Source organism: Rutidosis leptorrhynchoides, chromosome 9 (genome assembly GCF_046630445.1).
Source record: "Rutidosis leptorrhynchoides isolate AG116_Rl617_1_P2 chromosome 9, CSIRO_AGI_Rlap_v1, whole genome shotgun sequence".
NCBI classification, from domain to species: Eukaryota; Viridiplantae; Streptophyta; class Magnoliopsida; order Asterales; family Asteraceae; genus Rutidosis; species Rutidosis leptorrhynchoides.
This window is the reverse complement of record NC_092341.1, coordinates 364,600,176-364,626,210: the sequence shown is the minus strand read 5'-3', so window position 1 is coordinate 364,626,210 and position 26,035 is coordinate 364,600,176. Positions and strand designations below refer to the sequence as shown.

Here is a 26,035-nt window from a genome sequence, read left to right as displayed (position 1 = left end):
CAAACTTACTTAAGAAGCCTTTGATAGCTCAGGTTTTCCACCTCATACATAAGGTACATCGATCCTTTTAACTTATGCTTCAAAGTCTCCCTCAAAAACTTCAATTAAGGAAATCAAAAAATAAGATATAACGTTATAACCCGTAGACATTAAATTAGTTACACAAATATTAAGTAAAAAAAAACTCACCATTCATTCTATTTTCGTCTCTTCAATAGCTAATTAACAAACCGCATATTAGGTAAACAGAATCTATGTAAACACAGAACAGAAGTTTAAATTAATCATAATACCTTAGCTGTTAAAAAAAAAAAATTAATCACAATACCTTGAATATGTAACACGAACATTCGATTGTCCTTCGAATGGTGTATACGACAAAAAACGATCAAAGCAATGAGTAACGATGTAGTAGAATGTAACCCGAAAGAAACTTACTGGTTTAAAAATTGTTCAAATTTGACTTAAATTAAAGAAACTTAAGGTTTTATGAATATTAAGTGTTACATTATAGAGGTGGTGGTCGGGTGGAAATCTCCGAAATACTCAGTCCAGGGGATGAGATGAAACACTTCATTAACATCAAATTGAGTTACCATGCGACCTGTTTCAAAACGATGACTTATATCAATAATAATACTCCAGCACAATAAAATATAATAATACTCCAACACTCATGTCATCATAATCAATGCAAATTCAAATCGTAAACAGTACACAATAAAATGATGTACTTTAATGTATTGGTAGTTCACATTACAACATATATTTATAAGACTTAAAACATTGTAGATAGGTACCTGTTACTCGTCGTAAACATGAGAGTAACAACACTTCTTTGAAGATTTTTTTGCAAACACTTTAACTGCATAAACAAAAAGTCCAACTTGTATGATATCGTACCAAATATCATTTGCAGTGGGTAAAAGTGTATATCTCATCAGTCTTGTTAACAAAATCATGATTTTATCATACTATTCAATTAAATAATCATGGCCATCCCAGACTCTCCAATAAATGAATTCACCAAATGAAATTTAAGTAAACTTAAAACACCTTGACATTCTCACGAATTAATACATTAATTAGTTGTGGCAGCGAAGTTAAAATTGGGATCCAGTATTCAATCATTGTGGATACAAAATCCAGTGGGAATTGTTTGCTCACCAAAAAATCATTTCTAACTACTGTATAATTAAAAAAAAATGAAAACCCGTGATGATAAGTGCTTGCACATATTAATAAAAAAACCAAATAACAAAACAATATAAGTAATGACAAAACGGAAGTAAATAATTTGTATCCAAAGTGATGAAATTCAAAATAACCCTTCTTTCAAAACGAATAAAAAGCTCCAACAATGGTTGATTATTTGTTAAGAAAATGTTAAAAAATAAGAATCACAATGTAACAAATTGGGATACCTTCAGAAAATTGTCTTCATATCAATTTTAATCGACCATTTTGCTGCGCTATGCTAATGCCAACATCGTTTGTGCATCTAGAATGAAACACAAAGGTAATCACACTTACAGATCATTACGAAATCCAAGACCCTACTATCAAATACATCGTCAGCGGACATAAGACATACCTTTAACGTAATAAGACTGGTAAACCAAACAGAATCGAATATGTAATTACAGAGGAATTAGAGGTTGATTGTGGGTGGATTGTAATGGAGGTTTAGAAACCCTAAAAAAATCGAAGATACGTTTGAACGGAGATGATGATGATGATTATGATGATAATTGATCTGCTAACCCTAATTTAGGAAGAAAAGAACGCATACTTCAATTTGGCAGTCTGTTTATGTGCGTGAATTGGATGAAGAATTGAACACCGATTATGAAATCGAAACCCTAATTAGAGAGGGATAGGATTGAGCGGATGAAGAACAGATGTAGGATTTTCTCACGATTCGGTTGATAGCGGTTGATTGGGCGGATGAAAAAACCCTACTTTTGAAACACGATTGATAAAAAGGACGCGTGTCATTTTCTTGTAATTATTGAAAATAATTCAAAATAATGAGAAAAAAGATAAGGCTGAGAAATCACCAGGAGGCCTCACGTGGACTTACACTACCGGATTAGTAATATAGAGGATATATGCATTGCACCCAAACGGGCCGCAGGCAGTGGCGGATCCAGGAAATTTTTTCACCGGGGGCGTATTTTTTTTTTAAACGTAGGGAATTTTTTTTGCAAAATATAGATGTTTTGGGTCAAAATATATAGTTTTTTGAGAAAAATTTGAAGGTTTTTGGACAAAATATGAAGGTTTTGGGGCAAATTTTTTTTTTCACCGGGGCAAAATCGAAAAACCGAAAAAATTTGCACTAAAATTTCGAAATTCATTGCGGTCGGGCGCCCCCCTCCTTACTACACTGGATCCGCCAGTGGCCGCAGGATTACCCAAGCAGTTGACATTCATACTGACTAAATAGTCAACCTAGTTAAACTCCAAATCACCACCGTATCGCCGCTGCACCGCCTATATCTCCCCCGTCACCACCACCGTGGCTTCACTCTTCTACCTAGAGAGACTAAGCGAGATTTATGTAGATATATATACAGTGCAATTGCAATTACATAACTATCGTATCTTAAATATATATACTACTATAATAAAGAGAAAATAAAATAAATGGATTCGAGTTTAGTTGAATTTGTAAGGTCTTCAATTGAATCATCAATTGGAATAACGGTAACATCTTCTGATGGATTGATCATAATAATTACATCGTCAGTTGCTCTAATTTTAGGGTTTTCGTATTTCGTATGGAAAAAATCCAGTGACGAATCGAAACCTATAGTTGTACCTAAAGCTGTTTCAGCTGTACCTTATGATGATGATGAAGAAGAAGATATTGATGTTGGATCTGGTAAGATTAAGTTGACTATTTTTTTCGGTACTCAAACCGGCACTGCTGAAGGTTTTGCAAAGGTAATTAGTAATACTTTTATACACTTACGTTAAATATCCAGGTGGGGCGAATACCCCCTGTGTGATACACTAAGTTCCGCCCCTGTTCAAAGCCCACACTAACAGTCACTTATTATGGGAATGTGGTATCTATTGATTACTAAGAAGCAGCTCTTGTTTGAATATTATTCAGTTTTAATTTGTTTGATAGCCTTCTCAACAATGTAATGCTGTGTAATGACAGGCATTAGCAGAGGAAATTAAGGCTAGATATGAAAAGGCTGTCATAAAAGTTGTTGACTTGGTATGTGTAATAGTATTGAATTTTGCCATTAGGTGAAGATTACCAACTAAAAGAAAACTTTCTAATTATATTTGTTAATTTCATTAGGATGATTATGCAGCTGATGAGGTCAAATACGAAGAAAAACTTAAAAAGGAAACATTAGCATTTTTCATGGTTGCAACGTAAGTTTAACGTATCCTGAATATGTATTCCGTGTTCTTGGTTCATTGAATGTTGGAAGCATCTCAGAATATGTGTCTGTGACCTTGCAGGTATGGAGATGGAGAGCCTACTGATAATGCTGCACGATTTTACAAATGGTTTACCGAGGTAGGTAAATTTTATAATATGTTAATTTGTTTATTTAGTAAGAATTATTAATTATTAATAATGATGTACACTAATAATTATCAATTTTTGTGTTGTGCTATTGTTATTGTGTAGGAAAATGAGCGAGGTGTCTGGCTTCAACATCTTACGTATGGTGTTTTTGGTCTGGGTAACAGGCAGTATGAACATTTTAACAAGGTAAATAATTCACAGTTTCATCTACTATATATTTTCATTTTCTGAGTCTAGTCTTCAATTAGATTGCAGTGGTTATAGACGAAAAGTTGTCTGAACAAGGTGCAAAGCGCCTTGTTTCGACTGGTCTAGGAGATGATGATCAATGCATTGAGGATGACTTCACTGCTTGGTATACAGTTTATTTATTATGCAGTTTTTGAACATTATATTATGTCTAGCTATATGAACAAACTAGATTTTAACTTAAAATGTGCTTCAGGCGAGAAACGTTATGGCAAGAGTTAGATCGATTGTTTCACAAAGAAGATGAAACAAAAACTGTTTCTACTCCATACACAGCTGCTATACATGAATATAGAGTTGTGGTTCATGATCCTGCTAGTGTATCGTCTGAGGATAATAAGTACATGAATGGTTCTAATGGGAATATTTCATATGATATTCACCATCCTTGCAGGTGCGTGATTATATTTAATTTTTTTGAATTTGTGGGTCCCTTAGCTTTGACTGATACCTATAGTTTTTTTCTGGTGTAGAGTCAATGTTGCTGTTCAGAAAGAACTTCACAAGCCTGCATCTGATAGATCTTGCATTCATCTTGAGTTCGACATTTCTGGCACTGGCATAATGTATGCTTCTTGTACATAACATTAATGAATTGACTTAGACGCTGTTTGTTTTTTAAGATGTTTCTGTCTGAAGGTCTGCGGACCATGTCTGTAAAGAAGATGTGGTCTAAAGCTCTGTAAGCTGAATAGTGAAGACCATTTGTTTTTATGTTTGCAAAATAGCTTAATTCTGTCTTAGAAGCATATTTCTAAGTCTGCGAGGCTGCAGACTTAATAAGACATTATTTTATATTATGTCTTCAGAAAAACAAACTGTCTGTAATAAAAATGTCCCCGTGGGCACGCAGACATAAGAAATAATAAGGTCTGCCAAGAGAAAAACAAACAACAGCTTATTCATTCATGGATTGGTTGAAGTTGCCACCTCTAAATGTAGTTGTTGTTATCATCTTCCAAAAGATAAACTAGTTTGATGAAACTGATCCTTTTATTTCTTTCTTTCTTAGATATGAAACTGGGGATCATGTGGGTGTGTTTGCTGAAAATTGTGATGAAACTGTTGAAGAAGCTGCAACATTGCTGGGTCAACCTTTGGATTTGCTCTTCTCTATCCATACCGATAACGAGGACGGTACAACCCTTGGCGGCTCATTGCCGCCTCCGTTTCCCGGTCCTTGTACTGTTCGCAATGCCTTGGCATGTTACGTAGATCTGTTAACACCCCCTCGAAAGGTAATATAATTGAGCTGCACTATAATCATTCTCGGTATACATTTGTTCTCCTTCAATTACAAGATCGATTTAAATTATATGATGATTGGTGCAGGCTGCTTTGATTGCGTTGGCTGCTCATGCAAGTGAACCTAGTCATGCTGAAAGGCTAAAATTCTTAGCGTCTCCTCAGGGGAAGGTTAACAAATTTCTATTACTTAGCATTTAAATTTCTTTCACTGAAATACTTGATCTAGTTTGTTTTCTGGAAATATCTGAATGATGTTTTTTTAGTATAAACTCTCTTGGTGCATTTTTTGTTATTTGCAGGATGATTATTCTCAATGGGTTGTAGGGACACAACGAAGTCTTTTAGAGATAATGTCAGAGTTTCCCTCTGCTAAACCTCCACTTGGTGTATTTTTTGCTGCTGTAGCCCCTCGTTTACAACCACGCTACTATTCTATTTCTTCATCACCGAGGTAATAATTATAGCACCCTACATATCATAGTGACAATTTGATACCTTTTGTAATCAAATTTGCACAGATCATGCAATATCGATAGATGACATCATGGATGACATGCTTTTTTTTTTTTTCCTGCAGGTTTGCTCCTAATAGGGTTCATGTGACCTGTGCTTTAGTCCATGGTCCAAGTCCCACCGGCCGCATCCACAAAGGTGTTTGTTCTACATGGATGAAGGTGCACGCTTAGATAATTTAATTTTATTTTAGCTAGTAATGATTTTTTTTATAAAGATTTGGGTTTTTAATTGAAGTTCGTTCTTTCTTTGACATACGTGGCTTTCTTTATATAAATATTTGGTCACATTATCAGAATGCAGTTTCTCTAGAGAAAAGTCTGCAGTGTAGCTCGGCACCTGTGTTTATCAGATCATCTAATTTCAAGTTGCCACAAGATCCTTCAGTTCCAATTATCATGGTTGGGCCCGGAACGGGCTTCGCACCTTTTAGAGGATTCCTACAGGTTTGAGTTGAGCTCAATAAAATTTTTAATCTAACCTCTTTCAAACAACATAGTGTGAGTTTATAATTACTGTGCATAAAACTTAACAGGAAAGATACGCCATGAAAGAGGATGGTGCTCAACTTGGTCCTGCTTTACTGTTCTTCGGATGTAGAAATCGCCAAATGGTAAGCTTTTTTGCCTATTTTTAAAGGAGGAAACTCTGACCCTTTCACTAAAAAATGGTTCAATCTGGGTCATGTTATACTTATACGAGGTCAATCGGGTTGAAAGTCACCGACCTCCAAAATATTGTTATTTAATTAGGTTAATCTTATTTGACGCACCAGTTGTTATCACTAAAAATTTACATTATGGACTGCGATTGTTTCAGCTTCAGTTCAGGTCAACTAAAGCAGTTCCGGTCCGTACACAAATACGTTATATATTGGCCCAAATCCATTTTTGATCCGATACGTTTCAATCCTTCTGTTTATGCAAACCTTTGTTTTGATTAATTATATCCTCCTTTTACTGGAATGAAGGACTTTATCTATGAGGATGAGCTGAGTAGTTTAGTGGATCAAAGAGTGATATCAGAGTTGATTGTTGCATTCTCGAGGGAGGGTCAACAGAAGGAATATGTCCAGCATAAGATGATGGAAAAAGTTAGTACACTTATAAAACAATGAATATACTAATAGCCTGGGCCCCTCTGGATTTTGGTTTATAGATGTGTATAATTTTGTGTTTGTGCAGGCTGTCGAAATTTGGAATATGATATCACAAGGTGGATATATTTATGTTTGTGGTGATGCAAAGGGTATGGCAAGAGATGTTCATCGCACTTTGCATACTATCGTCCAAGAACAGGCATGGATACTCTCTCTCTCTCTCTCTCTCTCTCTCTCTCTCTCTCTCTCTCTCTCTCTCTCTCTCTCTCTCTCTCTCTCTCACACACACACACACACACACACACATATATTAATGAATGAATGAATGAGTCGATCGGGGGTTATGTTTTATCTTTCTGTTAATCAATTAAAACAACTTGGCCTATAAGAAAACATGTCAAATGGGTTACTAAATTATGGTTTGAAATCATCCAATGTAATACATTACCACTTATAAAACATAAAACAAATTAATATTTGAACAAGTGTTATAGGGAACCCAGCCCATCTAGTTCCACCTCATTTCGACCCATTACCCTACGTGCTGATGTGTCATATTTACACCTTCAGTTCTATAGCTTATTGCAACGTTATTCTGAAAACCATCAGTGTCTTCAATCTCTTAAAAAATAGTAGTGTTATTATCTAATTTAATGACACTAACATTAATCGCTATTCTAGTGTTTATTTGTTAATTAGGGTATTATGTAGCCATGTAGGACTTTTTTCTGCTATTAGTTGCAAGGGATTGTGTTTAAGAACCCTTTAAGTGTGACTACCAATGGTAAATTTTAATAACTAATATTTGGACAAATTTCAGGATAAGTTGGAGGGCTCAAAAGTAGAGGCGTTTGTGAAGAAACTGCAGATGGATGGACGGTATCTGAGAGACGTTTGGTGATCTTATTAATACAAATTATATAGGATACAAAGCCCATTCACCCTTCGTTACCTAAGTATTAGAAGATGAAAAACATTAAATTATTATTGTTTCCTACATACTTATCTAAATACATCGAGGGTCTGTTTGTTCTAACTAGTCACTAATTTTAGGTTATTTTTGTTTAGACAATAGAAAATGTAAGAAATTCGTTTAAATATTCCAAATGTAGTTTTCATTCTCTGAAATAGAAAATAGAATTAGAAACTGTAGGAAACTATGAAACATACATCATACATGGATTTATCTAAAAAAGCCTGTACCACATATTTATAGTTTTATACACCACTATAATTCTTAGAACTTCTTCAAAAATGTATATTTTGTACGCATTCTCTTATTTTTTTATTTTTCCTAATATAAATTATAAAACCACATGAAATTTTCAAAACTAACGCACTAAATACAACAGTCGTTTCCTTTGTTTTTTTTTTGGATTTGAGAAAGCTAACGTGGAGGATGTTACCGGATGAAGATCGTGTCCAATTAAGGTGGGGCAACAGATCCATGTTAGGTTGCCATATTTTGTGGAACCCTTCATTTCATGCCAATTATTGGGTCACATTCTCACATGCCCCCTTATGTCCCTTATAATGATATTATTTCAAATTTTCATTTCATAAGAGTCTAACACCATGTTGAGGCTCACATAATTTATGGACGTATGTTTTTAACAAGTTTTAACTCGTATTTATCGTCTTGACTTTGGTTTTGTACTGTCACAAGAAGCTAATTCGTGACTCCTTTCATGGTTTTTGCTCTTGGCTTGTAGTGGTCAATGTTTTAGAAAGTAGGATACGTATTAGTCTTGATTCATAGACTTGTTCAAACAAGCTCAAATGGACAAGTTGATTATCTATGTTGATGTACCTGCTTAACTACCTTGATTGATTGTCCTGGCCTAGTAAATGAATTTCAACATCTCGCGTGATAGATTATTAATTAATATTAATTAATATTAATATTAATATTAATATTAATATTATTATTATTATTATTAATACTAATACTTTACATGCTAAAAGCCATGCAGAATTTCGCCATTTCAGTTATATCGGATTGTCGCTTTGAGTTTACGTTCACATTTCAAACGGTCCCTCAACTTCGGCTATTTTTACACAACGAACCCTCAAGTTTACACTTTTTCAGGGGTTAAAAGTGTAAATATATATTTTTATTAAAATAAAAGAAACTAATTCCACCTGAATTTATAACGGGCCATATCTTCTCGCTCGGTGCGAGTTAAATTTTGCCGAGACCACCGTTCAACTCGAAAAAATCTTACGAACTCAACGGGACTAACTATACGCAAAACGGACACTTCTCAAAAAAACGCTAAACACAACGACAACCCGTATCTTCCCGCTCGCCACGAGTTAAATTTTTTCGACGGCACCGTCAGACTCGAAATAATTTTATGAACAAAACGAAACTAACCACGTTCGAAACGGACACTTTTTAAAAAACGCTAAACACAACGACAACCCGTATCTTTCTGTTCGCGCGAGTTAAATTTTTCCGACAGTACCGTTACACTCGAAAAATTTATTGAACAAAACAAAACTAACTACGTTCGAAACCGATACTTTTTAAAAAACGCTTAACACAACGACATCTAAAACGGCGCTTAACACAAGGGCCGTGTTCACCTCTGTAAATACACAACGCTACGTTAAATATGAATACGTAGGCCGAAAGCTCCCGCTGTAACGCGCGGACCGGTCCGGACTAGTTATATCTATCCGCGTGATTAAATTACTTTGTTTATTTCAGCGTTTAATAAGTCACAAACTGTAAGTAGTCAAATTAGTAACGTAATCATGATATCATGAATATAATAAATAAAGTGACCTATTCAGTTAATTATATGTATTCTACGGTTTCCATCTTCATGGAGGGTCCCATCTTTTTTTCTACAATCTACAAGTTGTACGTGTCGCCGAAAGTTTAATTAGTATATCTTCTTATGAGCTCGTAGTAATCATTGTTGGAAGGGGAGTGATATTTTCAAATCACTTTTTGATAAATCTACATAAATGTACTAAAATATTCTTAAATTATGTGTTATACAAATTTTTTGATAGAATACAGTGAAGGGTATTTTTGAAAGATAACATAAAATATGTGTGGATCTATCAGAATATAATTTGGAAATATCACCTCCCTGGTTGGAAAACTTCTAACTATAATTTGTTAATAAAAGGATGCATAGTTGCATTAATTTGTATTAATTAATATGCTTAAAATATAGAGCTCCAAACTGACTCTTAGGGGATTTTTTCACGGATTCATTCAAAATTTCAAACCCGATCCACCTGTTCCATCGGGATGTCTTAAAAGATCTAATTTCTGCAATACGATTTTAGTATCCTCCCGAAGGTACGTGCGTGCATAGTGGACTAATATTTAAACCACACGTAACATGCGTGCTCCACTTCACTTTTTTTACTAGTTTTTTATTTTTTGTTTAATTCAATAAAAAAAATCAAAGACAGCCCAAACGGTTAGTTTAAGGTTAAAACATTTCCTGACCTCTGTTTCTGTATACTTTTGTATACCAAAGAGGATGACATTATAATCGATTCACTTGCCATATTAATATGCAACCGTTAACACTATATTTTTTATTTTTGAATAATATCTCCAGTATATTGCTCATTAATTAATTAACGATATTTAAGAAACTATACCTTAGTCGTTTTCAAATTTTTATTAAAATATCTAATTTTGGGAACAAGTCAAATAAAATTTTACACAACTATTCTCCACATTTAATGACTCATAAACAACCTGTCTAGTAAAGATTGTCTTTCCATCTTTCATGCCATCCGCGTAAAATACCTTTTCGTTCAATACGAAGATATAAATACACCCTTCACACCCAAACCCTAATTCAATCAATCAAATTTACTTTTTATTTTCCATTCCATTATAATTTCTGAATTAACTATCCTAAATTGAAATTGGTCCACTTGATATACAAGTTAAGTTTGTGTTTGCTCAAGAAAATGGGTGTCAAAGGATTTGTTGAAGGTGGGATAGCTTCCATCATTGCAGGTTGTTCAACTCACCCTCTTGATCTTATCAAAGTCCGCATGCAACTACAAGGCGAAAATCCTTGTGTTCTCGCCTTAAACGGCCCCGGCAATGCAACAACATATGCATTGCCACGGCCACAAACAGCGGGACCCGTATCGGTTGGAATCAAAATTTTCCGGACCGAAGGGGTAGCTGCTTTATTTTCCGGTGTATCGGCGACCGTCCTTCGCCAAACACTCTACTCCACCACCCGAATGGGTCTGTACGAAATATTTAGGGAAAAATGGTCCGACCCCACCACTGGTGAATTTTCATTAACCCGGAAGATTGGTTCCGGGTTATTAGCGGGTGGGGTCGGTGCAGCCGTCGGAAACCCAGCCGATGTTGCAATGGTTAGAATGCAAGCAGACTGAAGGCTTCCGGTGGCTGAACGTAGAAACTACAAAAGCGTAATAGACGCCATTACCAGAATGGCTAAACAAGAAGGCGTAACGAGCCTCTGGAGAGGTTCGTCGTTAACCGTGAACCGAGCTATGATCGTGACTGCATCTCAGCTCGCATCGTACGATCAGATTAAAGAAACGATATTAGCGAAGGGGGTTATGAATGATGGGTTGGGGACACATGTGACTGCGAGTTTTGCGGCGGGGTTTGTGGCCTCGGTGGCTTCGAATCCGGTGGATGTGATTAAGACAAGAGTGATGAACATGAAAGTTGAGCCAGGGGTTGAGCCACCTTATAAAGGGGCGGTTGATTGTGCTGTTAAAACGGTTAGAGCAGAAGGGCCCATGGCGTTGTATAAAGGGTTTATACCGACTATTTCGAGACAGGGTCCGTTTACTGTGGTGCTTTTTGTGACACTTGAACAAGTTCGTAAATTGCTTAAGGATTTTTAATGAGATCAAACGGTTTATGAAGCTATAGTTATAGTAGATTATGAATTATGATGATGATGAAAATGTGGTACTAGTGAGAACTTTATTATGGTTTTAAACAACTATAGTATTAAAAAGAGAATGTGATTCCTATTATTAGTTTGTTCTTTATTTAGAGTATTATTTTGCAGTTATCACGTTGTAATTGATATAATTACAATCGACATTTTATTAAGACAAATACCTCACTAGTCATGATTTGAATCTTTGTATGAGCACGAACCCTCATTTTCGGTATCCTCATCGTCACTTATGTACTCATCTGAGTCCGAATATAAATCACTTAACATGTCTTCTTCCTGCAAAAACCTCACTGTTATAATCCATCTCAAAAGTAGAGGCAACAACTCAAAAGTAGAGGCAACAATTTTGACCCATTCACTTATAAATGGGTCGATTTGGGTTGTTCTTTATCTTAAACAGGTCAAATAGAAATTAATGACAAATGCAATAAGTTCTCTAAGAAAGAATGAGTTCCATCCATATCTTCTAATGCAAATAAGATCGATCGATCAAGTACAGTCTGGCAACTGGTCTATTGCTGTAACATACGAAAAAATAAAATAAAGAAAATTCACTATAGTTAGATAAGTGTGTGAAAACATGGTGTTAGTAGTTTCATATTAACCAAAACCGAAAACCGAACTAAGAGATCCTTACATTGTTCCTGACAACCATCCGTAGCATCATCTTTTTCGTGTTTTGATAGCCTGTTTTCCGATGCATTTGGTGCATTTGCTACTTCCAGTGCATCCTTCCACTCAAATAAATCCATGTTTTGGCCTGAAAAATAAATATACACCATTTAGCAACATAGCATACAAGTCCATCCAATCCCTGAATATAATGCAGGTCAGGAAAATAAAATCATATGTACATGGGTCAGTGTACTCATAAAATATCTCTCTTTTTTAATTTGAACAACATAGAAGCGAAGTAGGCTACAGTTACACAAATGAAGATAAAATATAACATACCTTTGGGAATTTGGCTCGAGCCTTTTAGAGCTAATATGTTGGGCTTACGTGGCACATCGATGACGTGTACACACTGTCAGGTAGGCCCATCATTATACTAGAAAAGAAACATCAACATTAGTTTTAGAATGATCGGTATCAATTCAGAATAGCTATACTTCCATTCAAATTTGTTTTTTCCGGATCAGCTCGTTCGATGTCACCATGATTGATTCTCAACTCATACACGTTGTTTTTCGAATCAACGTTGTTATGAGTTTTGGTATTAGGCATTATTCATGCTAATAAATTGGATTTCAAAACTTACTCCATATATGCAAATAAAGAACCTGGAATTCAACCACATGAACACATTCTTAATTCTTATCAAGTATATACGTTCACTACAAAATAAACCCATATTCGTTTATTTATGTTCGTGAATGTGTGATAACATATTCGGTAACCATAGTTTTGTTTGGGTATTTACCAATTATTGAATTTGCTTGTATAAATATCCCAATTTTATCTAATCAAAAACTATAATTACAAGTGTATAAATCCTTAAAATATATAGTACTTATTTAGAGGTCATCAATGTCAAGGTGATCGCACATTGGTGGTGAGTTGGTGACCTGACTTCTCATGAGAGAGGTCAAGTTCAACTCCCGCAAAGATATTTCTCTTGAGATTACTTGTCCATAGGCTCGGATTATAGCAAGTGCTACCTGTTCCACCGAATAGGGCCCCTAATTATATAGGGCCCAACTTAAACGTAGTTTACAAAGTCCAATATAGGTTCAATAGTATTGTAAATAGTTTTTGCAGAAAATTGAACTCTAAATATTTACTATGTCAACCCTCCTACACCTTACTCCGTATGCTTTTTACACGTTATTTACCTTTTTCTAAAAAGGTCCTTGTTAACATCTTTAGTTACATTTCAACCCCTCAATTGTTAAGTATTTTTATTGTACACTATTAAAAAATAGTTGTATTGTATTTATTAGAATACAAATTATTATCTTAAACCTTACCCAACTTTTGGTTGTATTGTTTTTTACAACATGTCGTCTCTTTTTTAGTGCTTTTATAATTATAAACATTTTTGACGTGAATAATATTTTATAAAACTACACCTTGTACATAGTAATATACAAAATTAATAGAAACATTTTACTTTAAAGTTTTGTCACTCAAACTCTATTTTTAGAACAAAATAGATGACGTAGTAAATTAAAAAAAAAGATACATAAGAACATATACAACAACGATACTCAAATTTTTACTGATAAAAAAAACAACGATACTCAATTTTGTGTGTGTTTAGGGTCTAATATATGATTTGGCACAAGGCCCTCAAAATTAACGAGCCGGTCCCGCCTGTCCAATTTTATCAGCCTCGAAGGTCTCAGAAGTTTTGCGTTCGACCTCATCCATAGGGTTTTACCACATGCGATAATCGTATGGATTCGTCGTGAAGGTTTACTCCTGAGGGCGTTAGAACTGTATTGTTTGTCCCAGAAAATGATCGGTGGGTGGATTTCGATATCCCGTTCAGACCCCATAAGTGAGTCTAACTGGCGTTAAAAAAGAAATTTATGAATGTCTAATTAAAAATGATCCATTAATTTTGGATTACCTGTATAGTTAGTAATTACTAGCGAGAAAACCTAAACGTTCGTAAAAAGTGATAACAATTAAAATAGAAAATGCTGCCCAATCATGGATAGTAAGACCTCTGTTAAGCTGGGCCTGATTCATGGACAACAAGAACTAAGCCCACTAGACCAGTTGATGACTTAACAAGTTAACATGTACTCCTACTCCGTATTATATCTACTTTATTACGAGTATAACCACAAACTCACAAACGCAATTGATAAGTACGGATGAAAAAAAAAACACTTACCTGGTGGATAAAACTGAATTCGAATATTTTTGGACTGGGTTGGGTCCGAATATTCGGTTTAGGGTCGGGTATAAGAATACTTTTTGATTATTTTTTTCGGGTTCGAGTCTTATGACAGGTTTAGATACAACACTCGACCCGTATACCTAACCCGATAGGAATTTCAATTTCAATAATAATAATAATAATAATAATAATAATAATAATAATAATAATAATAATAATAATAATAATAATAATAATAATAATAATAATAATAATAATAATAACAACAACAACAATAACAATAACAATAACAATAACAATAACAATAACAATAACAATAACAATAACAATAACAATAACAATAACAATAACAATAATAATAATAATAATAATAATAATAATAATAATAATAATATAGGCTACAATGTGATGTTATACTATTGTTCGTTATTTATATCAAGTCATTTGAATTCAATACTCACTTTAATAACATTTTAGAAACAAAAATAGAAATAAGTGAGTGGTGAATGAGAAAGACTAGCAAAGGGGATATTCGATACCCACGATAAAACCCGTTAACCCGAGAGTTAGTAAATATATGAACATTCCTATTTACCCGTGAAAAAACAGATAACTCAACAGTTAGTAAGTAAAAAAGAACCCAACCGATATGAGTCCGAGTTTGAAATATGGTTTTTTTAATTGGGTTCAGGTCCAAGATTATCTGGACATGGCCCAAATCCGACCCGATATCATTCAGGAGTGTCTCTTTCTCCAAATCCACACTCACGTTATTGGAGAGGCTGGGGTCATAAAACTAGAGCATTTGAATATAGTTATATTTACTCATATAAATCAATTTAATTTGTACTGATTGTAACTCTATCAGATCCATTTTTTAATTTATATTATGTAATTATGTATGTATTATGTATCTTGTTAAGAAAATATATTTAGAACAATAGTGTCACATTGTTTGAGCAACTAAAAATATTATTTTGGACCAAGTATTGTCACACGATTTAAACGATCCCGTGGTTAACTCGGAAACACCTTTTGTTCAAGGAGATTATCGCGTGTTTAATAAGCTACAAGCAGAAACACGAAGTTGGGTTGTAGGTCGCTTAAAGCTAATAAAATTTTAGACTAACAGTTGGTTAAAAGGAGAGTAGTCAAAGATTAATTTTAGCGTGTAGCTAAGATTATCGTTTCATAAAAAGCTAAAGTCCAGAACTCCATATAGATACGTCCAATTGGTGGGATTTACATTTGCTTGAGACGTCAACACAATGCCAAATTGCCAATATAGTCACGAGTAGAGAATTCATAGTTGAAGTCTAACATTAATGGAGAAAACAACTAATCGTAACTTGTTTACATAGCTTATGGGGACGTATCAATGATATGTCAAAGTCATGTTTATCTCACATTATTGGCTATGTGAAAATTCCCAATGTTGGTAATATTTGATGAAATTCTAGTTTTACCAATATATAAATAAATTTAATTTAATAATTATAAACAAAAAATATAAATCCACAATGTGCAGGTACAATGCGGTTCCCAATAGATACATGTGCATTTATCAATTTCGGTCAATCCGTACTAAACAAGTCTTTTCTCTCTGAACCTCTTCCTCTTTCACATACTTACCTTATTTATTATAAAAATAAAAATATATTTCATGTTTTTTAAAGAAAAAGAAACATGTCACATATTTATCATTTCATTGGTGTTGGTCCCATGTAATTTTCGATAGAGTATAAGGGGATATCATCAATCTCGCTAACAATTTATCTAGTCGTGTATGGAGTAACAGGACACGTAACAGTAGGGATGAGTTCGGTACCGGAACCGTACCGATACCGGTTAGTACCGAAACCGAAAATGTGTAAAATGAAGAACCGAAAACCGTACCGAATTATCGGTTCGGTAACGATTTTTTGGTACAAATAACATTTAGTACCGAAATCTTACGTGTCTAGTTAAATTTTACTTAGTTGTTGCTAGATCATTCACTTGACTCAAAACTCTTAAAATAGCTAATCTAACTCGTTAATTTGCGTATATAATATAGGTAATACCGTCTATTTCAAGCATAATGGAGCATATATACATATGCAAAACCTTAATGTTCATGTTTATTTAGAAGATATTTAGAAGAGACAATGGGTAGTTTATGATCTCATATGCACCATGGTTCATGCATATATATTTTTTTCACAAAAACCAAACAATTATATTACCTGTGAACAGTGTTGTAAATCTCCCGAGATTTTCCCGAGATCTCTCCCGAGATCTCGTTTTTAGAAGGTAACTGAGACGAGATGTTCATCTCCCGAGATTTCTCGGTCAAAGGGGTCAAACTTAGTCAAAGCCACGATTTCTCGAATTTTCTTGCTAATTTGTAAGATTTTCTAATAAAATTCGTAATTTCTAAGATTTTCTAGCTCGTTTCTCGAATATTTTTGTAAAATCTCGTAAAAACGTATATAAATATACAAATATTTATGTTTTTATGTATATTTTAATTAAAAAAAACTATAAAGTCAACGTAAGTCAACGTTCGAGATCTCCCCGAGATTATTCCGAGATGCCGAGATCTCCCTAAAAAGTCCAAACGAGATCTCCACGAGATCCGAATTCTCCAACCTTGCCTGTGAATCACATATTACATGTACCAGTGTATATTGTTCCTAAGTGAAAATAGAATTTCCAACTATATGCTAGTATATAACTATTAACCGGATGTGTTCTCCCTGCTCTAATTCTCTGTAGTCTAATTTAGAATATGTAAGCTCTAACGACCCGTCCTAATCCATCTGGACGAAGTCCATATCGATTACAAACGATTCACAATAGTTGATTTCATCGCGAGTTACTTGACCTCTATATGATACATTTACAAAACATTGCATTCGTTTTTAAAGACGAACTTACTTTACATCGAAAATTGACGACATGCATACCATCTCATAATATATCTAACTATAATTGACTTAATAATAATCTTGATGAACTCAACGACTCGAATGCAACGTCTTTTGAAATATGTCATGAATGAATCCAAGTAATATCTTTAAAATGAGCAAATGCACAGCGAAAGATTTCTTTCATACCTGAGAATAAACATGCTTTAAAGTGTCAACCAAAAGGTTGGTGAGTTCATCAGTTTATCATAAACATTCATTTCTATCATTTTAATAGACCACAAGATTTTCATTTCTCATAAATATACGTCCCATGCATAGAGACAAAAATATCATTCATATGGATTGAACACCTGGTAACCGACATTAACAAGATGCATATAAGAATATCCCCTATCATTCCGGGAAATCCATCGGACATGATATAAACAACATCGAAGTACTAAAGCATCCGGTACTTTGGATGGGGTTCGTTAGGCCCAATAGATCTATCTTTAGGATTCGCGTCAATTAGGCGTGCACTAATTCTCAAAATTAGTGATGTTCCCTAATTCTTAGGCTACCAAGCTAAAAGGGGCATATTTGGCTTCGATCATTCAACCATATAATGTAGTTTTGATTACTTGTGTCTATTTCGTGAAACAGTTATAAAAGTAGCGCATGTATTCTCAGTCCCAAAAATATATATATTGCAAAAGCATTTAGAAAGGGAGCAAATGAAACTCACCTAATGTATTTCGTAGTAAAAATACATATGACGATAATGAACATGTGTAGGGTTGACCTCGGATTCACGAACCTATATCATTTATATATTTATATATATATTAATATACATAATCGTACTCCAATAAGTTTATATATATTATTATTATTAATCATACTTGTTATATTACGTATTATATAGATACATTTATTATATTTACAATATATATTTATATCATTGATGTTCATTATAACATATTGATAATTCTAATTTATATTAAGGTTTATGTATAAATAACAAAAAATATATATATATTTATATATTAATTGATATATTCTATATATAGCTTAGTTAATATCATTTTTAAAAAATATATAGTGATATGTAATATTAATATTATTGTAATGTATTTTCGTAAAAATATTTATTCATATTAATACTAACATGATAAGAATGATAATACTAATGATAGTAATGATATTAACAATAATAGTGTTAATTTTTAATAATGATTAAGATAATAACTTTACTAATTTTCGATAAAAATAACAGTTTTAATTAAAATAATAACTTTGATAATTTTTAAATATAATGATACTTTACTTCAATAATATAAGGATAATAATAATAACAGTGTTAGTAATAATAGTAATAATGATAAATTAGTAATAATACCCATTTTAATGATAATTAGTTTTATCATGAGGTTCGTATTAACTTTTCTAATTTCATAATTACGGTTCTTATAACTTACTTTCATAACCATTTTCATAATTTTTACCCTATCAACTTTTATTAAAATTTTAATAATATGAATGTTATTAGTACGTTCCAAATCATGTTAATAATAATAATAATAACAATAATACTAATAATAATAATAATAATAATAATAATTAATAATAATAATAATAATAATAATAATAATAATAATGGAATTGAGAATAAAAGTGTATGCCCCTTTAAAAAAAATGCTCTAGACGGGACTCGAACCCACGACCTCTCGCTCCCAACAAACACCCTATACCATTGCTCCGTTTTAGTTTTTCTGACTTGTAATACTCCCAATTAATTATAACCCGTAATCTTCCTGTCCTTCTCCTCCTTCTTCTTCCCTCAAACCTGTAACAACCCGACTTCATAAACCCAAAAACGCGTACCAAAAAAAAAAAAATTTAAGGCAGTGCATCTGGACGGCGTCCAGAATCCTGGACGGCGTCCAGCTCAGAAGGGTGAGACGGCGTCCAAAGTTTGGGACGGCGTCCAGCTCAAACAACTGGGACGGCGTCCAAGCAATTGGGACGTCGTCCCAATGGTCTTCCAGCTACTGATCACGGGTCCAACTCACACGAGCGGAAAACCCGCTTCCCGACACTTTCAAACGAAAACCTTTTTACCACAAGTCAATATAAATGAAACTAAGAGATTTTCATCATCAAATCAAGTTTTACATCAACGGGCCCACATCGCCCATTTTACGAGTTTCGTTCAAAAATAAAAGTTTCGACCAAATATAAGTTTAAGTTCCAAACGACACTAGAGCATGGTGTTTGGGGTTAAACTACCCAATCTCGGTCGAACTCCAAAAGCTAACACCCAAAAGCATCCCCCAACAAAACAAGCGGGAGATCACTAATCCAATTGAACGCTCTTACCCTTGTCAACGCCCGAGCCTATAAAAAAAAGGTAAACAACGAGAGGGTAAGCAAAGCTTAGTGAATGCAATAATTATACGAATACATATATAATTATACCTACTTGCATACACTTACACAACCGCAAACATGCTAGCAAACAACATTAGCTTATCGTCGCAATAACAAGCTATAATTCACCAATACCCCCAAGCTAGCATAACATCCGCATATAAATGTAACTCGAATAATATAATATGCTTACAACACAAATAACCATGGTTAACCAATAGTAAAGGGAACGGCGCTCGCGAAAACGCCATCGGTGTTCATAACATCCGTTAGGGCACTTAACACCTCGCACCACTAACCCCTAGGGTGGCACCTTAACACCTCGGCACATCACCCCGAGTGGCATCTTAACACCTCGATGCAACACTCATTATTTTACGGAGTGGTGTCTTAACACCTCGACACTACACTCCTAGGTGGCATCTTAACACCTCGATGCTACACCCGAGTGGCATCTTAACACCTCGATGCTACACTCTTCACGTGAAACGTGGTGTCTTAGCACCTCGACACTACACCTTTCACGCTACAACAAATAGATACATTATATACATACGCATATAATTATTCCACTCACCTCAAAGTCTTCGTGTAAGATAACCGAACTTGCAACGTCAATGTAACGTACCTATTACATTTTAGCACATAATCAATTCACAACTCAAGTCGGTCAAGCAACTCACTTAACAATCTAGAGTCTTTTGACCCTAAGTGCAATCCCGACCCATTTTGCACCTTTAACCCTAATAATGGGTTAACTTCACCAAAAACCCTAACTTTAGCCAATTAAGGTCTTAACACACTTTTAACCACAAAGTTAACTCGTTTTCATACATGCAAGACAACCTAGGTCATCAAAGACCCATTTGACCCATTTCTAGGTCAACACACCCATTTGGGTCACCCACAACCCAAATCACACCCACTAACATTAACTATAAGTGTATTAGTATTTACTTAGGTCTTTAAGACCCATTTACACCATTTACCCTTTCAAAACCCTAGGTTAGTCACCATTTGGGTCTTCATGACCCAAACTTACCCAAAAACCCCAAATTACTCACAAATGGGTTTTATGTGCAATACTAACCCAAACCCTAACCCTTAAACACATTAAACTAAGGTAATCAAGTTTAGGACTTACCACAACAATCAAAACGAAGCTAACGAGGAGATGAACAACTTTAATGCTCGAGCTAAAACCCGAAACAAGCTTCTTCTTCTCCGATTTGAGCTTTCTCACACTTGAATCACACTCTCTCACTAGGATTTAAGTGGATGAAGTTTGGTGGTTAGGAATGGAGTAATGAGGCTCAACCAAACTGATCTAGGGCCTTTAATTCGACAACCAAGTTAAATTACCAATTTACCCATCTAAAATATTTAAAAACTCAAATCTGGCTCGACAGATCATCTGGACGGCGTCCAGATTTCTGGACGGCGTCCAGGTCTTCATAATGGGACGGCATCCCAGATTTTTGGACGGCGTCCAAACCAAAAGAACACAGGATCTTACAACTCTCCCCCACTTGAACCGGATTGCGACCTCGTAATCCACGCCGCATGACAAGCAGGAAGATAAACCAAGACAAACTCTTCGGGCTCCCAAGTAAACTCGGAACCTTTACTTCGCCGCCATTGAACCTTGAAAGTTCTCACCTCTTTATTCCTCAACATTTTCACCTTCTCGTCAAGGATAGCAATCGGTTCCTCGACATATTCTAACTTGTTGTTTAGCTCGATCTCGTCTAAAGGCATCCATGAGGAATCATCCGCAAGACACTTACGGAGGTGGGAAACATGAAATGTATTATGGATCCCTGCAAGCTCTTCGGGTAATTCCAATCGATATGCAACTTCACCAACACGAGCTGAAACCTTGAACGGCCCAATAAACCGAGGATCTAACTTTCCCCGTTTTCGAAATCGAATAATATCCTTCCATGGTGAAACCTTAAGCATCACCATATCACCTTCTTGTAACTCAATCAATCGCCTACGTCTATCGGCATACGACTTTTGCCTATCTTGAGCCTTCTTCAAATGTTCCCGAATCAAATCGATCTTGCTATTGGTCTCTAAAACCAAATCGGTACTCCCGATCTCTCTTTGACCCACTTCTCCCCAACAAACGGGAGTTCGACACCTACGCCCATAAAGCATTTCGTAAGGTGGCATCCCGATACTAGTATGATAACTATTATTGTACGAGAATTCCACCAAAGGCAAATGCTCATCCCAACTACCACCAAAGTCAATGATGCACGCCCGTAACATATCTTCCAAAGTTTGATTCGTACGTTCGGTTTGACCGTCCGTTTGAGGATGATACGCCGTGCTCAACTTCAATTGCGTACCCATATCTTCATGAAACTTTTCCCAAAACCGAGATGTAAAACGGGTATCTCGATCCGAAATAATAGATATAGGAACCCCATGTCGCGAGACCACTTCCTTGATAAACAACTTAGCCAAGGTCTCCGATGATATCGCTTCTTTAATGGGAAGAAACAAAGCGCTCTTTGTCAATCGGTCAACTATAACCCAAATCGAATCGAATTGGGTTCTCGCCGTTTTAGGTAACTTTGTAATGAAATCCATGGTAATGTGCTCCCATTTCCATTTCGGGATTTCTAACGGTTGCAATTTACCATACGGCTTTTGGTGTTCAGCTTTTACTTACAAACACTTGACGCATTGCTCAACATACTTCACAACATCACGCTTCATGCCCGGCCACCAATAATCTTTCTTCAAGTCAAGATACATTTTCGTCGCGCCCGGATGAATGGAATATTTTGACTTATGTGCTTCATCAAGTAGCACTCGTCGGTAATCACCCATCTTAGGCACCCACACCCTTCCTTGAAAAGACAACAAACCACGCGGACCCATAGTAATAAACTCCGATTGGCCCACGATTCGCTCCGTATGCTTGTTGTGAACATAAGCCTCTATTTGAATCTCACCAAGCTTTTCAAGAAAATCGTTGGTAATAATCAAACGTAACGACCCCACTTTTATCGCCGGATGTTGACTCTTTCGACTCAACGCATTCGCGACCACATTCGCCTTACCCGGATGATAAAGTATTTCACAATCATAGTCTTTCACCACATCCATCCACCTACGTTGGCGATAATTCAAATCTCGTTGATTAAAGAGATGTTTCAAACTCTTATGATCCGAATAAATCGTACACTTGACACCATACAAGTAATGGCGCCAAATTTTCAACGCATGCACTACCGCCGCCAACTCAAGATCATGAGTCGGATACCTCGTTTCATGTTCCTTTAATTGTCGAGAGGCATAAGCGATGACTTTACCTCTTTGCATTAGAACACACCCGAGACCATTTAAGGAAGCATCACAATAAACCACCATGTCTTCAACACCTTACGGTAACACTAACACCGGAGCTTGACACAACTTCTCTTTTAAAAATTGAAAAGCAATTTCTTGCTCGTTCTCCCAACCAAACCTCGCATTCTTCCTTGTCAATTTCGTCAACGAAGAAGCGATCTTAGAAAAATCTTGGATAAATCGACGATAATAACCGGCCAATCCGAGAAAACTTCGGATTTCCGTAGGCGTAGTCGGTCGTCCCCAACTCTTCACCGTTTCGATCTTCCCCGGATCTACTTGAATACCGTTTTCGTTCACAATATGACCAAGGAATTGAACTTCCCTTAGTCAAAATTCACATTTGGAGAACTTTGCATACAACTTCTCCTTTCGTAGCGTCTTCAATACTTCACGCAAATGATGTTCATGTTCGTTCATACTTTTCGAGTAGACTAGTATGTCGTCAATGAACACTATTACCGACTTGTCCAACATAGGTTGGCACACTCGGTTCATAAGATCCATGAATGCCGCCGGTGCATTCGTAAGACCAAAGGGCATAACTACAAACTCATAATGCCTGTAACGCGTTCGAAAAGCCGTTTTCTCTATGTCTTCCTCACGGACCCGCATTTGGTGATAGCCGGACCGTAGGTCAATCTTAGAGAAATACGTTGCACCTTGGAGTTGATCAAATAAATCGTCAATCCTAGGTAATGGATAACGATTCTTGATCGTCACTTTATTCAACTCACGGTAATCAATGCACATACGCATACTACCATCTTTCTTCTTCACAAATAACACCGGAGCGCCCCATGGCGAAGCACTCGGTCGAATAAAACCCTTCTCGAGCAACTCTGGGTTTGATTTAACAACTCTTGCATTTCCGTTGGTGCTAAACGATAAGGAGTTTTAGCAATGGGAGTAGCTCCCGGAACCAACTCAATACGAAACTCAACTTGTCTTTCCGCCGGAACACCCGGTAATTCGTCCGGAAAAACGTCTTCGAATTCACTAACAACCGGAATTTCACGAATGGGTGGTGGCTCATTACGAGTATCAACAACATGAGTAAGGAAAACCATGCCACCGATAACAACAAAACGACGTGCCCGTGCAAAAGTGCATATCGGCACCGGTCTCCTTCGCTTATCACCATGAATAATTAACTCTCCCCCACTTAGGGTCTTCACACGAATAAACTTATCATGGCATGCAATATCGGCTCTATAACGATCGAGCCAATCCATACCAACGATAATATCAAAGTCGCTCAAGGTCATTGGAATAAGATCAATTTTAAAGGTTTCGGCACCAAAAACAACATCACAATTTTCACACACATCAACCACTAGCACCGTCTTGCCGTCCATTATTTTGACTTCTATCGGACGACTTAACTTAGCTAACGGTCTATTAAGTTTAGGCACAAATTTAGGAGACACAAACGACAAATTTGCACCGCTATCGAAAAGAATCCTTGCCGGATTAGAATTAACCATGTAAGTACCTGAGACAACTTCGTGCGATTGTTTGGCTTCATCATTGGTCATCAAATAGTTGTGACCCCTAGCCGTACCCGCAGCCTTCTCTAACCGTTTCACATTGTCGTTTCGCAAGTCGGGACACTCCGGCTTCTTATGCCCTTCTTTGCCGCAATTAAAACAAGTGACTTTGTTTCCGGAACGTGGTTTCGGACACTCACGAGCCATATGACCCGGTTGCCCACAATTGTAGCACGTATAAGAAAACCCGCCGGTAGTGCCCTTCTTTGCACTATTGACACTTTCGGCCCCCCTCTTGCTCTTCTTGCTTGAGGCGTTAGAGTAACCAAAACCTTCAAATTTTCTTTTGGAAAACATGAAATCACTCTTTCTTGGAACCTCCGGCTCAAAACCCCGAGCCAACTCGAACAATTCATCAAAAGACTTAGCCATACCCCGACTAATCTTCCCCTTATACTCATCATTCAAAGTACGTTAGAAATCCTTCATGAGCTTATGATCATCACCCACATATTCCGGGCAAAAACGAGTCTTTGCCAAGAATGTAGACTTGAGGGTAACCAAATCCATGGAACCTTGTTGCAAATGGTGCAACTCGTCCCGGATTCTATCGAGATCGGATGAAGTTCGGTATTCTCTGAAAAATTCTTTCTTGAACTCCTCCCATGTCAAGCCCATACACTGTTCTTCACCATTGATGTGCAGCGGGGTAGTATATAAAATAGCTTATATTTTTACAGAAAATACTATTAAATACGATACAATTTTACACAAGATATTTATTTATTTATAGAATGGATATACTTAAACCTTGCTACAACACTTATAGGCAGTGTACCTAATCGTACAGTAGTGTAGTTTTTAGTAAGTCCGGTTCGTTCCACGGGGAATCTTTTTAAACAAAGCTTAACGCTATATTAGTTTACTTTTATAAAAATACAAATATATATATATAAGTAATATTATTATTATAAAGGGGGTTTTTTACCGTTTAATGACCGGTTTGTCGATTTTAAAACTTTAGTCGCAGTTAAAACCAAATGTAAAATATTAAAAATAAATACAAGACTTAAATTAAAGCATAAAGTAAATAACGATAATGAAATTGCGAATAATAAAAGTGCGATAAAATAAACTTACGATAATTAAAAAGTACGATAATTAAAAGTGCAATACAATAACAATAAAAATGCGATAATTAGAAGTGCAATTAAATATAAAATAAAGGAAATTAAATATGAAATAAAAGAATTATGCTTATTTAAACTTCCGTAATCATGATGTTTGACGTGTTGATTTTAGTTTTATGCCCATGGGTTAATTGTCCTTTGTCCTGGATTATTTAATATGTCCGTATGGTTTTTGTCCATAACAGTCCATCAGTCATAAATATAAAGTGCGAGTG

General features: G+C 35.6%; 1 protein-coding gene and 1 pseudogene across 1 annotated transcript; both read left to right on the top strand.

The window, feature by feature from the left end:
• Window positions 1-2,423: 2,423 nt before the first annotated feature.
• Window positions 2,424-7,843, top strand: LOC139866178 (NADPH--cytochrome P450 reductase-like). The gene is made up of 17 exons (XM_071854329.1): window positions 2,424-2,949; window positions 3,173-3,232; window positions 3,320-3,396; window positions 3,487-3,544; window positions 3,659-3,742; window positions 3,805-3,911; window positions 4,002-4,199; window positions 4,279-4,371; window positions 4,818-5,043; window positions 5,138-5,221; window positions 5,353-5,504; window positions 5,631-5,727; window positions 5,863-6,012; window positions 6,102-6,179; window positions 6,537-6,659; window positions 6,751-6,864; window positions 7,486-7,843. The coding sequence occupies exons 1-17, from the start codon at window positions 2,650-2,652 to the stop codon at window positions 7,564-7,566; spliced, it is 2,082 nt and encodes a 693-aa protein (XP_071710430.1). The 5' UTR covers window positions 2,424-2,649; the 3' UTR covers window positions 7,567-7,843.
• A 2,561-nt stretch (window positions 7,844-10,404) lies between these two features.
• Window positions 10,405-11,675, top strand: LOC139866127 (mitochondrial uncoupling protein 5-like; annotated as a pseudogene).
• Window positions 11,676-26,035: the final 14,360 nt, after the last annotated feature.